Below are 16,237 nucleotides of genomic sequence, written 5' to 3'. Positions count from 1 at the left end.
CTGGTTTTATGAAGATCGTAATTGCTATTGTTGTAGGGATCCGAAGAAACACATCCAAACAGTAGAGAGTAAGGGATCAGGACACCTAGCTGATATTGGAACCTGTTCTGAATTTCAGCAAACATGTAGACCTAGATATGTGATTTCACTAATATTGACACAGCAGGCAATTTGGGAATGAACTCACAGAGCAAATACCTGCATGATCTTCCAGATTACAATTGAACAACTGTTTCCAAAGAGGGTTATTGAACCCAACAACCAAGTCTTGCTTCCAGAACCAGTACTGGAAGATTTTACTGGTAGAAGTTCTGTGTTAAGCAGTTCTGGTCCTTTGAGCAGTGCCATGGACATTTCTCCACTAACACAGATGCATGCCCTACTATTTTTCCGATACTTCTCAAGCTTCGGATGTTAGCTTTCTCCATTCTGTCAAATTTAAAGAATAAGACATGTCAATATCAACATAATTCAAAGTTTAGACAGTTGTATAGGGACGTTTGCTAGCTGGGTAAATTTAATATTTCACTGCTTAGGCTGCCCATTGCCATGACCTGCTGCATCAACTTGGTTCGTATCTTTTCATCTGTTTAACGGATAGGAAATACAAAACTCAAAATCAACATGGACTAAAACAACATAGACTACCATTTGGTCAGTGATGGAGCTACTAAGGTAGCCCTTAGAATACAGCTTATGTGTTCTAAAACTGTAACTGCACTGTTTTCTCATGTTCACTGACAACAGAATTAACACAAGATTTCTTTGCTTTCCAGACTTCGGATGTTTGCCTGGATTTGTGTGTTAGGTAGTATGGTAGGGTGGATGGGTGAGATAATTTCCTTGTTGGCACATGATGGCTGGAGACCCAAGGAAGGAAAGCAAGGATCCTTCCTATCCTTAAAAAATATCAAGATTGGGACAAAATTTGAACCTTAGAAGACCTTTGGTCGTCCTCTTGAAGGTAATAATACCGTTGCACTCTCTTCTAACATCTGTGACAGCCAGGTTCCACGTCATAAAAGTTAAACATGAAGAAAATGATAGGGGAAAAGATATTACCTTCCAGTTTATGTCTCTTCATGTAGAACTATAGCAGAGAAAATGGCGACAATAACCGTGCATAGAGGATTGAACATTGAAGAGAACAGGGAACCTCTCATAGAAATTACCCAGGCTTGAACAAAGAATGACACAGCTAGTCCAGTTTCCTGTAACAAAAATAAAAGGGTCAAGTCCAAAATTACAAGCAACGCAATATGAAAACAATCATTGGAAAAACAAAACTGCATTCCACGTATAAACAGGAAGCAATTTCAAGATGTGTATTCAGCTTCCAAGCAGCAAGATCTTTTTCGGCGAATAATATGCAATCGCAGTTGATTGCAATGATGCGAGGAAACACATCCATGCAAGGGCAACTTGCCGATACAGGTACCTGTAGATAAATTGAATAAAAAATCTAGTCATCAGGATATCCCATGATCGATCAGTAATTGAAAGGGAAGTTGTATACCTACAAGATCATCCAAAATGAACAGAAACAACTGCTTCCGAAGAGAAATAGACACCCCAATAACCAATCGTCGCCTCCAGGGCTCAAAAAGGATCTCGGTTGTAACAGTACTTTGTTAATGCTTAACAGCTTAGGGCCTTTTGAGTAGTGCCATTGCAATGGCTCCTGTAACACACATTACTTTCCCAAGAATCTTGGAAATACTTCTCAAGCTTCGGATATAAACTTTCTCCAATCTGATTAATTTCAGGGACTGGAGTAGAATAACAGGCATCCACTTCAAAAGAACAGAACCAATGCTTTCTTAAGTAGCAAAAATGACTGTGGCCTAAAGCATGCTCAAGTTTTCTGTCAGGTTCAACAGAATGATAGCAATTGGTCAACATACAACTCAACATGTGCTGCTTGAGGCTTAGATTTTCCAATACAGTAAGAGGAGGAAATCAGCAGAGATATGGCTTGGAGCTTATCCCACACCAGTAAGGATGAGAAACAGTGTAAATAGTTGGCACTATTAAAGGCAGCTCAAGGCTCTGGCAGAACCATACCTTCTTCTACCTTTTGAATAAGATCAATTGTAATATACGACCTTCTTAAATTAGTGATTTATTCTTCTACAATAATCAACGTAAAAAAAACCTGATTTTGGTAGTGGAAAATCTTTTATTATTGTTTGTTTGAAAATCTAAAAAGAACCCCTAATTTTCTGTCTTAAAATATATATATCACTTCTCATACTTTTTGAAATAAAAACTAATATACCCTTAAATTATTTTTATAAAAATCATCTTCCATTATTAAAATTTAAGTAGTTAATTTTTAAAACTCTATTCAAATTTTTTATATATATACTTTGCTTTAAAACTAAAAATAGATTTAAGTTTCTTAAAAAACATGTTTTTAACACCAAAACAAACACAAATAAAAAATAAAAGTAAGAGCAAGTCCACTCAAAACTATTGGCCTGGAATCCTTATAAACTAGTAGTCGAGAGCCATTCCTGCTTAACCAAATTGAAGCCCAAACATAGCCATTGCAGGCCTGTAATCATCAAATCCACCCTTTTTTTTTCTCTGTCAAGGCTTGATATTAGGGCAACGATAAAAGTTCTGCTGTGACATGCACTGATGCACACACCTCATCTCACGTGTATGCAGTGCTCTTACATGGACAAGAGAATCGTTAATCCAGGTATCAGCAGAAGGTGACAATGATATTCCTAGTATTATAAACCTTTCTGCCAGTGTAAATTAAAAATCGAAGTTAAGGAAGAGAGACAAAATTAAGAACAGACTTCCCACATTCATGTGTCTCGTTTTTTCTTGTTTTTAATCTGACAAGGACTTCTGGAAATCAGAAACCAGGATGTTACTGCTGTGCTTGTTTCCTCTTTGTTCATGTTCTGTTAATATAAACGCTAATCAGCCATACCTCCATGGGCCAATCTTTTGTTCCACTCTTCTGAAATAAGAAATTGTTACATCGATTTTGAAAGGCGACCATGTCTGAATTATAATTAAGACGAGCCCCACTGGATGATGCCCGTGAAGAAAATTCAGAATGATTCTTGCATATGACAACCTAACCATATGGGCTGGCGTCGTTCCCATAGGCTGGTTCTTATTCTAGAATTAATACCGAGGGCCAAATACAAATGACGGTTAAATCACAGGATCGGAGGAAAATAATTATAAGATTTTTTTATTTTATTAATAGTATGTGTTCGAACTAACTTACATATATCTTAACTAATCTTACGGATTTTAAAGTTAATAATTATATAAATTAATAACCCTAAAATTTATTACTCGAAGAAATTAACTCCAGATAATTATAAGATTTCTTTCCCCCAAGCAATGGAAAGCATTAAAATAACTTTGTGAAGGCATACAGAGAGGCTGCAATGGAACCATGAGCAGCGAAGAGAATAAGAAAAGCAAAAGATTAAATAAACCTAGAGCCTAGACAAAGCCACATCACTTGGCATGGAACCAAACAATAATGAATTCGAATCCAATGATCAAATAGCTATTGGTCTTTGACAATATTCGTGTCACATCAACCCTCTTTATGGTCGCATATTGCTTCAATTAAAAAATAAGGCATATTTCAATCTAATTCTTAGAAAAATAGAAAAACCATGCACTCTAGCGTCCACTAGATTAGGCGTGCTGGCCGATTCAAAATTTTCTAATATAAGACGTGCAGGTGATGTTAATATATATATATATATATTAACATGGTTAATTTAATAATATAATTAAAAAAATAATATATTATTAAATTAACTAGTTTATATCATGACAACTCCTATTTAATTTAATTTTAAATTCGAGTTAAATAAAAAATCAGATTTAAAAATTTTAAGATTAATCTATAATATCATATTTAATAAAAATATCAAATAATTTTATGTAATCTGAATATATATTTTTATGTTAATTTTTTTTATTCAAGTCATAGCATAACATTGTTACAGTAAACTATTTCTATCTAGTCAGCTAGTTTGGTTGGGAGTGTGGTTGTTATTATTTTTCAAATAATTTTTCGTGCTGAAATATATCAAAATAATTTTTTTTATTTTTAAAAATTAAAATTAAAATCATATAAAAAAAAATTAAAATTTTTTAAACCGCATTACCAATCAGAGAACTCACGAGCTATAGGCTAAGATCTGGGTAAGGGCTAGTTTCTGGCCGCAGGAATATGGTCTGGTGCGCAATAACTAGCTCAGAACCTGTGTTTCACGAAAAAGAAAAGAAAGAAAGAAATGGTCCTGCTTGATCACTCTTTAGACCAAGTTGCTTTACATGGTCTAAGAGTGCTAGCCCACGTTCGCTCTCCCACTTCACATGTATACGTATGATAAGATTAGGATCCTTGGCTAAAATTGTAGTTTTTTATTCTAGAATTCAACTCTTTTTGCATCAGGTAAAATAATTTACTTTTTGAAAATATTTTTGTACCTAAATGTTATGATGTTATCGAATTATTTTAAAATGATTCTATTTATTAAATTTCAAAATTAAAAAAAATTAAAAAATCTCTTACTTTAGGTAACTTGAATAAGAATATTAATAAATAATTGAATTTAAAAGGATACTTAAATAATCGAAACCTTAGGATTTTGGTGACTTCTCTTTCGTACTAAACGATAATATAAACTTTTTGTTTGAAAAATACAACCTTCTATTTTCAGGGTAGGCATAGTAATTTTTCGGCAATACCTGACTGAAATAGAAATTAAAACTCGAATTTAATTTAATAATATAATTAAAAAAAATAAACAACAATAATAAGTAAATCAAACTATATATATTTTGGTTTACTTACCATCATTGTATTATATATAATGAACATCTCAAAAATAAATACTTTTCAATATTATAGAAAAATATTCTTTCAATAATTAATAACAAAGAAAAATTAAATGTTCAAGGAGAAAATTAAAAAAAAATCAAATTAAAAATAGAATAAAAAACAACTTAAGTTCACTCGAATCAACCTGCCGAATGCACAATCTAGTAGTGAGATTAAGATAACCCTGAAGAAAGTAAATTGAATAAAACAACGACGCTTAAATCTCAAATAATCCAATGTTGAAGGGCAAAACTGGAAAAAAAATCAATCTAAAAAAAAACAATGAAAAAAAAACCCAAGTAAACTTAGGTTAACCTACTAAGCTTGTGACCCACGACATGAGATTATGATAATTTCATAAAAATAAAATGAAAACATTCACAAAACTCAATCCCCAACTAACCCAATATTAAATAATGAAATTGAAAGAAAATCAATTTTAAAAAAGAACCAAAAAAATATTGAAGTCAACTCATACTAATTTTTTAAATACATGACCTGGGTCATGAGGTCTGAACTAACCCCATAGAAAATAAACTCAAAAAAATCATGGAGCCAAATCCTCAATCAATAAAATATCGAGGGGTGAAATTAAAAAAAATCGATAAAAAGGATAAAAAAAAACAAAACAAATAGCAATCAAAATAATAATAAATAAATATGAGGTAAAAATAAAATGAATCCAAATGCTGATGGATAAAATTAAAAAAAAATATCAATCAAGAAAAAAATGGGAAGAAATAGCAATAAAAAAATAAGGACTAAATTTGATATAAAAATAAATGAAGTCAAATGCCAATAGATGAAATTGAAAAAATGACTCAAAACAAAATAAATAGTAATCAAAAAAATGAAGATAAAATTTAATACAAAATACAAATGACAGGATACCTTTGAAATTATAAAGGTCAGTGCGATTCCTAAAAAGATGATAGAGAAAAGAAAAAGGACACGAAAAAAGTTCGCCACAACCAAACCTCCATGCCACCACCTACACATATTGCACCACCTAAGAGCTTCCTCATTCACCTCTTAAAGACTATGGATGCCTCTTACCTACTAGCATATGCGATGCATGCAGTAAATTAATTCCCTGCCTGTTTACCCTAATTCCTATACTTATTTTTGTTTCAATTTAGTCACTTAACAATTATTTTAAATAGCTAATTTTTGTTTTATTTTGTAAAACTGAGCACAAAAATTGTTTTTTGGTAGTGTAAGATCTCCGTATCAAGATAACAAAAACATATTACAAAGTCAAATCTCAAATAAATCCAATATAATGTAATCAAATTGAAAAAAAAAAGAAGTTGAGGTACGAAATATTTTCTCGACACCTCGAGATCCCCATATGCATTCTTGGAAAACAAATTACTAAGACCAATGGCAAATCAAGGCAATTTTGAAGGACCAATTTAGAAAACAATGAAATTTAGAGATTAAAGTGTAAAGAATCTCAGGGATTAAAAAAAGAAGAAGCACAGGGCTTCCTCTCACTATCTACAGTGAGGGCTATTAGTTTTTTATATATATAATTATAATTATAATATTATTAGATGAAGATTAAATATTTTTTAAAATGTATTGAATGATTAAACTCAAAAACATACAAAAAATAAATAAATTTAATTGTTCAAACTTCAATCATATAGAAATGGCGCCGCCTTACACAAATGAAACCGCTAATTAAGTGGCGGCGCAAGATTAATTAGGACTTTGTAGTTATCTTCTTAATTAACTATGTTAATTGGACAGCAGAGGTGAACGAACCAGGCTGATCATCACTAATGAGACAAGAGTTTTCAACGTGTTACTGACATAAGCAGGATTGGTTCTGACAGGTCTTCGAGATGGAAGCTTTTTGTCCTCTGTTTGGCTTGGAATGTCTAAATAGCATCGGGAAGGTCCAAGGTCTTTTCCAAACCATCCTTCCTTGCAGGAGGTTTCGTGAAATAATACTAATTTGCTGTGCACTAATTGAGTAATAAACTTTTTCAATATGTAATCTCACAAGAACTGCAAAATGATACACTCTACAGATCCACTCTATTTTTTATGGAAATTACTGCTTTCTTCAATGTCATTTGATTTATCAGATAGAAGGGGCTCTTCCAAGACAGGCTCGACTCCTCTAGACTCCTCAATCGTGATTTTAACTGTCTGCCTTTCATCAATTTCCAGCTTTGGATCGACTTTGTCTTCCTCCTTTGTGAAGTCTTTGGCTTTTCCCCATAGCACAATATATAAACCAATAATCACAGCAACTGCTCCTATCAAGCTGGACATGTTGCAAAAGAGGGCTCTGATGAGAACCCAGTATACAAATAGAAAGAAAAGAAAAGGTGGACAAAGATAAAAGTTCAAATCCTATTATTACCTTCCAGTGTAAATCTCTTCGTGGAGAAAAATGGCAGCCAGTATAGTGACAATAACAGTGCATAGAGGATTGAACATTGCAGAGAAGAGGGGGCCTCTTTGAGAAATCACCCAGGCCTGAACAAAGAAAGAAATCCCAGATCCTATAATTCCCTGTGTTCATATCAGAAAATTTTGACCTTCAGTAATTGGGATATCTGTCAAGGCTAGAGCATAAAAAATGCCAGCCTGTTACCAATATCAGGAACAGAGAGAACTACTTACTGTGAATAAACAACCAACAACTTCCAAGTATGAATGCAGTTTCCAAGCCTCCAAGTCTTTCTCTAAGAATAAAGTCAGAATCCCTGACTGCAGTGTTGCCAAGAAACACAACCAGGCTGACAAGGACAGGTGGTCAGGATAGCTAGCTGTAACCGGAACCTGTTAAAATTAATTTGTAATCTTATATTAGTAAACAAGATCTCTGAATGAGTGAGCAGAAATTTTAGATCCACACACCTGCAAAATCAGCCAAATTGACCAGCAAAAAGTGCTCGCAAAAATAAGCAGACAACCCAGCAACCAATCCTCACCTCCCGACTCAAAAATGGTTGTGTTAAGCAGCTTTGGTCCCCTGAGCAATGCCATTGATATGGCTCCACTTACACATATCACTGTTCCTACTATTTTCGCGATACTTCTGAAGCTTCGAATATTAATCTTCTCCAATCTATTCAATTTCAGAATAAATTGCAAGTGTTAATTACACGTTAATTTTGGAGTATGTAACCTAAGAAGTGAAAATCTAATTGATTAATGAGGTTTTTTCTATGTTTTATGTGGAACTAAGCATCCCATTATTTTTCTTTTAGGCCTTGTATACAAGTCTTGTCGACTGATCTCATAATTCAAAGTGTTGATAGCTGCTACCTTCAATAGTGCCTTGTATGTGAGTTTTAACAGTGCATCAACCATCATTAATAAAGTAAGAATCATTTACCCGATAAGGAATGCCATGACAAATGTGATTGCAGGAACGAGATTACCCATTGCACTTGCCATTGATGATGAGGCCAAGTATAGTCCCTCAGCAAAGACATTCTGATTGATTGTTACACTGTGGCAGGTTAAAGTCAGGAATGATCATGCTAGCTGCTGCTGGTGTTGCTCGATTTCAACACATAGAAGCCAAATAATAAAATTAGATTAGACTGATATACACTTGCATACCCAATAAGCGAGGCCGAAAACACCAAAGAAAAACTCCTCAATCCCATAGAAGTTCCACCTGATTTTCTTCCGTGAACATAAAAGATTGAAAGAGAATATCAAACGAATGTTGGGGCGTGTGTGTGTGTGTGTAGATATACAGAAGATTTTAAGCATATAGAAAATACCTTGAGAAATGAGCTAAAGGTGCAATGACCACAGTTGCTATAGCTTGCCTGTAGACAACGAAGACCCTAGGACTCATTCCTTGTATAAGAGCAGCTCTTATGATCAGAGAAACAATTGCATAGCTGAATTGCATTCCTAACATAGCCAGTGCAGGCTTGGAATCCTCAAATGCACCCATATCTTGCTTGTCAATTGCAACAAATTAAACTGCTTTATATATATATATATATATATATATATATATATATATATATATATATATATATATATATATATATATATATTGCTTGTTACAAAGCTCACATGTGTATGGTATATATAGGCTAGGCAAGCATACACATGATGATGATGATGATGATGATTTAAAAGAGAATCAATAAACTCACAAAGGACCATAATATTGTGCTCAGTGACTCTTGGGCCCTAAGATTTTAAAAACATCAACAATTGACAGCGTCGTCTAACGTAACAATTGTGTCTAGTATGGTAAGGACTCCACTAAAACACTAGATTAGACTAATCTTAGTTTTTTAAAAGGGTTTTGAAATATTAACCTATAAAAACTTTTTTTATTAAACTCAATAAGTTTTATAAATAAGTTATAAAAACTCAATATATAAACATGTAATATGATAAATATTTCTTTTTTTTTTTAGAAAAAAAAGTTACGCAAATATAAAAATACCAGAATGACATGATAATTAATAAACTTGTGAAGAATTTAAATAAATGCCAAAACTCTTTCTTATTTGTGTGTGTGTGTGAGAGAGAGAGAAGTTTGATCCAAATGCATGAGATTTGAAACACATTTTTTTTTTAGCATGATCATGAAGATAATGATAAATACAACAAGCATAAGAATAAAACCCCAAGACCACAATTTAATCCTAAGAATAAAAGATATAAAGTTTCATATTATTCATTTATGTATCATTCAAGCAAGCAAAAACACATGTCATGATGTTTTATCATTCATAATCATGGAAGCATGCAACATTTGAATTAAAGTCTTTTTTATGTATAATCATCTAAAAATAAATAAAACGCGCGCGCGCGCACATACATATACCCAGTTTGATAATGAAAATCCTAATAAGATCATCCCTCACATTTTTCCTTCTCAATTTAAGATCTTTTGATTTCAAGTTGAATCATAAATAAAACAAGAAGAACTAATTCTTTTTATAGAAAAGAAATGAAAAATATTAATAACTTTTAACCTAGGAAACCAAATCCAGTGTGTAATGTTGAATCAATAGTTGAGCAGCCCCAACCTCCTATATAGTACATGTTGAAGATACAGTTGTTTTGACTTTTAAAGAAGATATTTTTTATTTTTTATCTCATTATAATTTTAATATTCAAAATATTAAAAGTTAAAGATACGACGGTGCGTGTAGAAATATAACAAGATATTAAATAGATGTTGAAAAAAATATTGATGAAGCGAGATGTTGTCAACAATTTTCGCTTCCTGCCATGCCTAAAGCCAAAAAAAAGAGTTACCAATAAATTAAGTGAGAACCAGCATGGTTATATTATTAGTGAATCTTGTCCTCCATGTGACCCAGTTGTGAGTGCCGAGTCATTGCTTTTGGAGCTTGTGGGTATTGATTTGTTTTGTCTTCTTCAGTAACAAATTATACAAACATTATTTATATCAATTATTTGCTGCGTTGGACTAAATTAGAAAACAATTTATAAAATAAATAAATATATAAATAAATCAGACAATTAAATGTTCTGTTTTCCGTTTTGCAAACATGAGAAAAGAAATGCTATAGTGGCTACAATACCTTTATCTTCTCTCATGTATATGAACGTAGAAATAATAATTTGAAAATCTTTAAAATAAATAGATTTTTAATTAATTATACGAAATAATTATTTTATTGATTCCTTTTTTTCATAAACAAAACTAATTATTTATGTTAAAAATAATTCCTTTTATTTTTTTATTTAAATTTTCATAAAAAATAATTATTCTCCTATGGTTATTCAATTATGTCTTTTATCTTATCTTTTATAATCAAATATAATCCGTTATTATTTCCAAGTCAAAAATAAAAATAACCAATCTATTCATTCTTAAATTATTTTTGTACTTGTAACATATTTGATTAGTCTCAAAAATAAAATTATTAGTTTTATTATATTTGATGTCTTAAGAAAAATAATTTATCTAATTTATTTATTTTTATGAAAATTGAATTAATATTTTTATCATTCTCATAAATGATGAATTTATTTTTGTTTAAAAAAGAAATATGTTTTTTATATATTAATTTGATTCAAATAATTAAAACATATGAAAAACAATCCAACTCAAAAAGAAAAAAAAACCTATTTTTGGATTTAAGGGAATGGTTATGTAGTAGTTTTGAAAATCTTTTATATAAATTTTGTCGAGGGGGTTATGACAAGCTTGTCCCAGGGAAAATTGGTGGAACATTAATTTTGACATAAGACACGACAAAAATCACAACTTTGTATGTATATGCACAAAAAAACTTCATAAGTTTTTCTGTTGTCTTGTTGTATTTTTTTTTAATCATTCAGAGCCTATTTTTTTAATTTTGGGTTTAAATTTGTTTTATAGAGAGTACTAGTTTTAAAACTTGTGTTGGTTATAGATAAAATTTCAAATTAATTTTTATATATTAAAAGAATATATCAATATTAAATATATATTTTATTGTATCATAATTTTTTTTAATTGAAAAATATAAAGATGTTATATATGTTTAATAAAAAAAAATTAAAATGGTTGAATCAATCAACTATTAAAGAGTTGTTAATATTGATTAAATACTAAATTGTTTAAGTCAATATTTCTTCTAAAAAAAGATAGATGTTTATGCAAATATTTAATACTCATGCAAATATTTAATACTCACTTTTCTTTTGAATTTATGTGTTTTTTTATTTTTTTATCTTAGAGGTTATTTTGTCTCATCAAGAACAAATATTTAAAAAAAAACAAAAACATACATCATACAAATATGGTTTATTTATATCCAAAATATAAATGACAATTCTTTATTTGAAAAATTATAACAATACAAAATATAATTTTCTTAAAAAATAACTACTATCTAAAAAAAAATGAACAAATCAATTTACAAAATCAAAAAGAGGTTGTTATTTAAATTAAAACTAAAAATTAATGTAAACTAAAAATATATACAAAATGTTAGGCATTGCTCAAATTTGCCTTTTATCTAAGCCCAAACTCAGGGCCACATGCCTGGGCTTACATGTTTTTCCCTAAAATAAATATATATTTTATTTTTAAAAAATTTAAAGTTGATGACGTGTCATTGGTGTGAAAAAATATGCATTGTATGTTGCCTAGTTCCCAACTACTTTAAGTGACAGAAAAAGCATCAGAAAGTCAGGTTTTTGACTTTTGAGTCAAAAACCTCCTTTTCAACCAATTTTTCACATGATTACATTTAAAAAACAAAACTCTCTATAAATCTCAATAAACTCATTGATGGTATTAAAATAGCAAAAACAATTCAAAACTATAAAACTTTCAAAGCCCCAATTTAATTTTTTTGGAAAGATAATGACCAAAAACCATTATCATTGAACTTCTTTCGTCAAATAAAACTCTTTGACACCAATTTTGACCATCTTGGTTTTTAAAATTGTGATAATCAAAAACTCTCTCTCTCTCTCTCATTTTTTTTCAGCAACTTTATATCTTATCTCTCAAACTAGAAACTGGAAAATAAATAAAATAAAATTTTAGATCAAAATAAAAATTATGGTGAATTTGGGATTAGCCATATGTTTTCTCTGTTTTTAACATTTCAAATTTATGTTTTTTAATTTGAACTTTCTACTAAAATATCGAAAAGATATTACATCTTGAAAGGATTTATTTTGATTTTAATTTTAATTTTTTTTTTTCTAAATAATCTTATTTTAGAGGATACTTTTACTAAAAATAACTCATATTAGAAAATAAAAAATTGAGTTAAAGTACTTGATTTAGAGTAATTTCATGGTGCTTAGGGAGTAACTAGTTGCATCCTAATAGTTTTTTTTTTTTATTCACTTTTTAAAAAAGAAGGCAAAAACAAGTAGAAGAAAGAATGTTTAAGTGAAGATATTTTTATTATTTTTTGTGGGTCTTGAATTTGATTTTCTCTCTCTTTCATGTGTTTGTCTTTCTTAAAAGTTGGCTTAAAGAATAACTACTATGATACTATTATTCTTTGGACACCATAAAAATTTTCTTGATGGGGATGATAAAAAAACATTGGTATATCAAAATTAAAATATTAAAATTCATATACTTGATTGATATAAGATGAAAATTAGAGTATCAATAGCATTTTAAGGAAAAATGACACATCATCTAATAAAAAAAATTGATGACAAGTGAACAGAAGCACTTAATTGAAAAATTCCAAAAAAGGCAGTATACTCAAATTTCAAATTTCATGTACTCAATTGAGAAAAAGTGTAAAGTTAGTGTACTCAATTGGGCTCAAATTTATTTTCGAGTACTAGTTTTAAAACTTGTGTTGGTTATAGATAAAATTTCAAATTAATTTTTAATATATTAAAAGAATATATCAATTTTAAATATATATTTTATTGTATCATAATTTTTTTTAATTGAAAAATGTAAAGATGTTATATATGTTTAGTAAAAAAAATTAAAAATGGTTGAATCGAACAACTATTAAAAAGTTGTTAATATTAATTAAATATTAAATTTTTAAGTAAATAATTCTTCTAAAAAAAAGATTGATGTTTATGCAAATATTTAATACTCACTTTTCTTTTGAATTTATGTGTTTTTTTTTTGTTTTTTTTATCTTAGAGGTTATTTTTTTCTCATCAAGAACAAATATTAAAAAAAAAATACATCATACAAATATGGTTTATTTATATCCAAAATATAAATGACAATATTCTATTTGAAAAATTATAAAAATACAAAATATAATTTTTTAAAAAATAACTACTATTTTAAAAAAATAAACAAATCAATTTAAAAAATCAGAGAGAGGTTGTTATTTAAATTAAAACTGAAAATTAATGTAAACTAAAAATATATAAGAAAGGTTAGGCATTGCTCAAATTTGCCTTCTATTTAAGCCCAAACATGTTTAGGCCTCTAAACTCAGGGCCACATGCATGGGCTTACATGTTTTTCTCTAAAATGGGTATACATTTTATTTTAAAAAAATTTAAAGTTGATGACGTGTCATTGGTGCGAAAAAATATGCATCTCATGTTGCCTAGTTCCCAACTACCTTAAGTGACAGAAATAGCATTAGAAAGTCGGGTTTTTGACTTTTGGGTCGAAAACTTCTTTTCCAACCAATCTTTCACATGAACACAATGAAAAAAAAACATACCCTATAAATCTCAATAAACTCATTCATGCTATTAAAGCAGCAAAAAAATCTGTTAAAATCACAAAAACAACTCAAAACTATAAAACTTTCAAAGCCCCAATTTACTTTTTTTGGAAAGATAATGATCAAAAACCATCATCATTGAACTTTTCTTGTCAAATAAAACCCTTTGACACCAATTTTGACCATTTTGGTTTTCAAAATTGTAATAACCGAAAACTTTCTCTCTCTTTCATGTTTTTTCAGCAACTTTATATCTTATCTCTCAAACTAGAAACTGGAAAATAAATAAAATAAATTTTTAGATCAAAATGAAAATTATAGTGAATTTGTGATTAGCCATATGTTTTCTCTGTTTTTAACATTTCAAATTTATGTTTTTTAATTTGAACTTTCTACTAAAATATTGAAAAGATATTACATCTTGAAAGGATTTATTTTAATTTTAATTTTAATTTTTTTTCTAAATAATCTTATTTTAGAGGATACTTTTACTAAAAATATCTCATATTAGAAAATAAAAAATTGAGTTAAAGTACTTGATTTAGAGTAATTTCATGGTGCTTAGAGAGTAACTAGTTGCATCCTAATAGTTTTTTTCTTGGATTCACTTTTTAAAAAAGAGGCAAAAACAAGTAGAAGAAAGAATGTTTAAGTGAAGATATTTTTATTATTTTTTGTGGGTCTTGAATTTGATTTTCTCTCCTTTTCATGTGTTTATCTTTCTTAAAATTGAACTTGGATAATAACTACTATGATACCATTAGTTATTTTCTGGACATCATAAAAATTTTCTTGATGGGGATGATAAAAAAAACATTGATATATCAAAATTAAAATATTAAAATTCATATACTTGATTGATATAAAATGAAAATTAGAGTATTAATAGCATTTTAAGGAAAAATAACACATCATCTAATATAAAAAATTGATGACAAGTGAACAGAAGCACTTAATTGAAAAATTCCAAAAAAGGCAGTATACTCAATTTCATGTACTCAATTGAGAAAAAGTGTAAAGTTAGTGTACCAAAATGCAATTATCCCATAAATATCTTGATAAACAAATTACCAAATTGATGATTTAAGAAAAAAACTTGTTTATAGTTACAACATTTTCACATCAAAACCATAAAAATTACTAGAAAGAAGTAATTTGAAGCATTTTCAGCCCCAAGGAATTTGGAAAACACTTGATAAAGTAAAACGCATCGAATATAAATCTGAAAACGAAGCACGACTTAATTATTAATGAGTGTGGTGATATCCTTCCTATTCCGTGTTCATGTTTATGTCCAGAAAAAAATACGCACACACGAACGGGGTTGCCCAAGTTTTAGGCGTGCAGTGCTTATAACTATTCTTGGATTTTTTCAAATAATTTAAAATTTTAGATTAAAATGATTATTTGACACAGTTAAAGACTTGAATTTCAAATCCTATCTTTTATTCTTCTAATTAAGTAAAGAATTTCAATGATAAGGGGTGTAGTTCAACTGGTCCAGCTCTAAATTTACTTTTTAGAGGTCACCAGTTCGAGTCTTACAAATCTCAGGATCACTGGAGGTTTACATGGTCATTAGCTTCAAGATCTGTGAGATTAGTCGAGGTGCGCGCAAGTTAACCCAAACATTCATATTAATTAAAAATTAATAATAAGAAATTTCGGCACAAATTACTAGTATACTTGTGCAAGTTTGACACCACAAGAAATCTTGTAAGAGCCTTCATCATTAAACAACAAACCCACATAAATGATATAAAACAAGGCTTTTTAGAAATCTTTAAAATTAAATCTTAATGGAACTAATTGATTCATGATTTTTCCTTAGCTACTCTGAAATCGGATCATGTTCAAGTCTTGTATGCACAGAGCAGGGCATCTGATCCAGGTAGCCTGGTTGTTAGACAAGGAAAGGGCCTTGGAGCTGAATTGGGCTCATTCGTTGACGCACGAAATGCCAGCCTGACAATGGAAAGATATTTGAAAACTAAATTACGAAGCCTGGTCTTTGGCCCACATTATACAATTGCAAGTTCTAAGTCCTTTTCGCAAACTGGAATCAATATGTTTGGACTTCAGCTTTTGGACCAGCCACCGACCATCATCACCAACCAACTAGGATGGGCTCGGCCTACATAGCTGGGCCCAGCCCAATATATAATAATAATATATTAATAAACAATATTATAATATTAAATATTTTAAAAAAAAAAATCCA

At 29.7% G+C, this 16,237-nt stretch overlaps 1 protein-coding gene across 2 annotated transcripts; it reads right to left on the bottom strand.

Annotated features, from left to right (window-relative positions):
- Positions 1 to 6,518: 6,518 nt before the first annotated feature.
- On the bottom strand, positions 6,519 to 8,855 carry LOC7493357 (WAT1-related protein At4g30420). 2 transcript variants are annotated; one of them, XM_002324469.3, is made up of 7 exons: positions 8,632 to 8,855; positions 8,465 to 8,530; positions 8,235 to 8,351; positions 7,754 to 7,964; positions 7,517 to 7,675; positions 7,254 to 7,405; positions 6,519 to 7,154 (listed from the first exon to the last, which is right to left on the bottom strand). In XM_002324469.3, exons 1-7 carry the CDS (start codon positions 8,808 to 8,810, stop codon positions 6,923 to 6,925), a joined length of 1,116 nt encoding a protein of 371 aa, XP_002324505.1. In that variant the 5' UTR covers positions 8,811 to 8,855; the 3' UTR covers positions 6,519 to 6,922. The 2 variants fall into 2 exon arrangements, with proteins under 2 accessions (XP_002324505.1, XP_052304907.1); XM_052448947.1 differs by having other exon boundaries at positions 6,521 to 7,154; positions 8,465 to 8,522; positions 8,632 to 8,753.
- Between the last annotated feature and the right edge of the window lie 7,382 nt (positions 8,856 to 16,237).

This window comes from Populus trichocarpa, chromosome 18 (genome assembly GCF_000002775.5).
Source record: "Populus trichocarpa isolate Nisqually-1 chromosome 18, P.trichocarpa_v4.1, whole genome shotgun sequence".
NCBI classification, from domain to species: domain Eukaryota; kingdom Viridiplantae; phylum Streptophyta; class Magnoliopsida; order Malpighiales; family Salicaceae; genus Populus; species Populus trichocarpa.
This window is presented reverse-complemented; position numbering and strand designations above follow the sequence as displayed.

Bases quoted from the DNA above. Each gene is read 5' to 3' on its own strand.
- LOC7493357 (XM_002324469.3), bottom strand. From the start codon at position 8,810: ATGGGTGCATTTGAGGATTCCAAGCCTGCACTGGCTATGTTAGGAATG. The intron at 7,406-7,516 runs GTAAGTAGTTCT...ATATGAACACAG, and splicing joins TTGTTGGTTGTTTATTCACA to GGAATTATAGGATCTGGGAT. The intron at 7,155-7,253 runs GTAATAATAGGA...CAACATGTCCAG, and splicing joins GAAGAGATTTACACTGGAAG to CTTGATAGGAGCAGTTGCTG.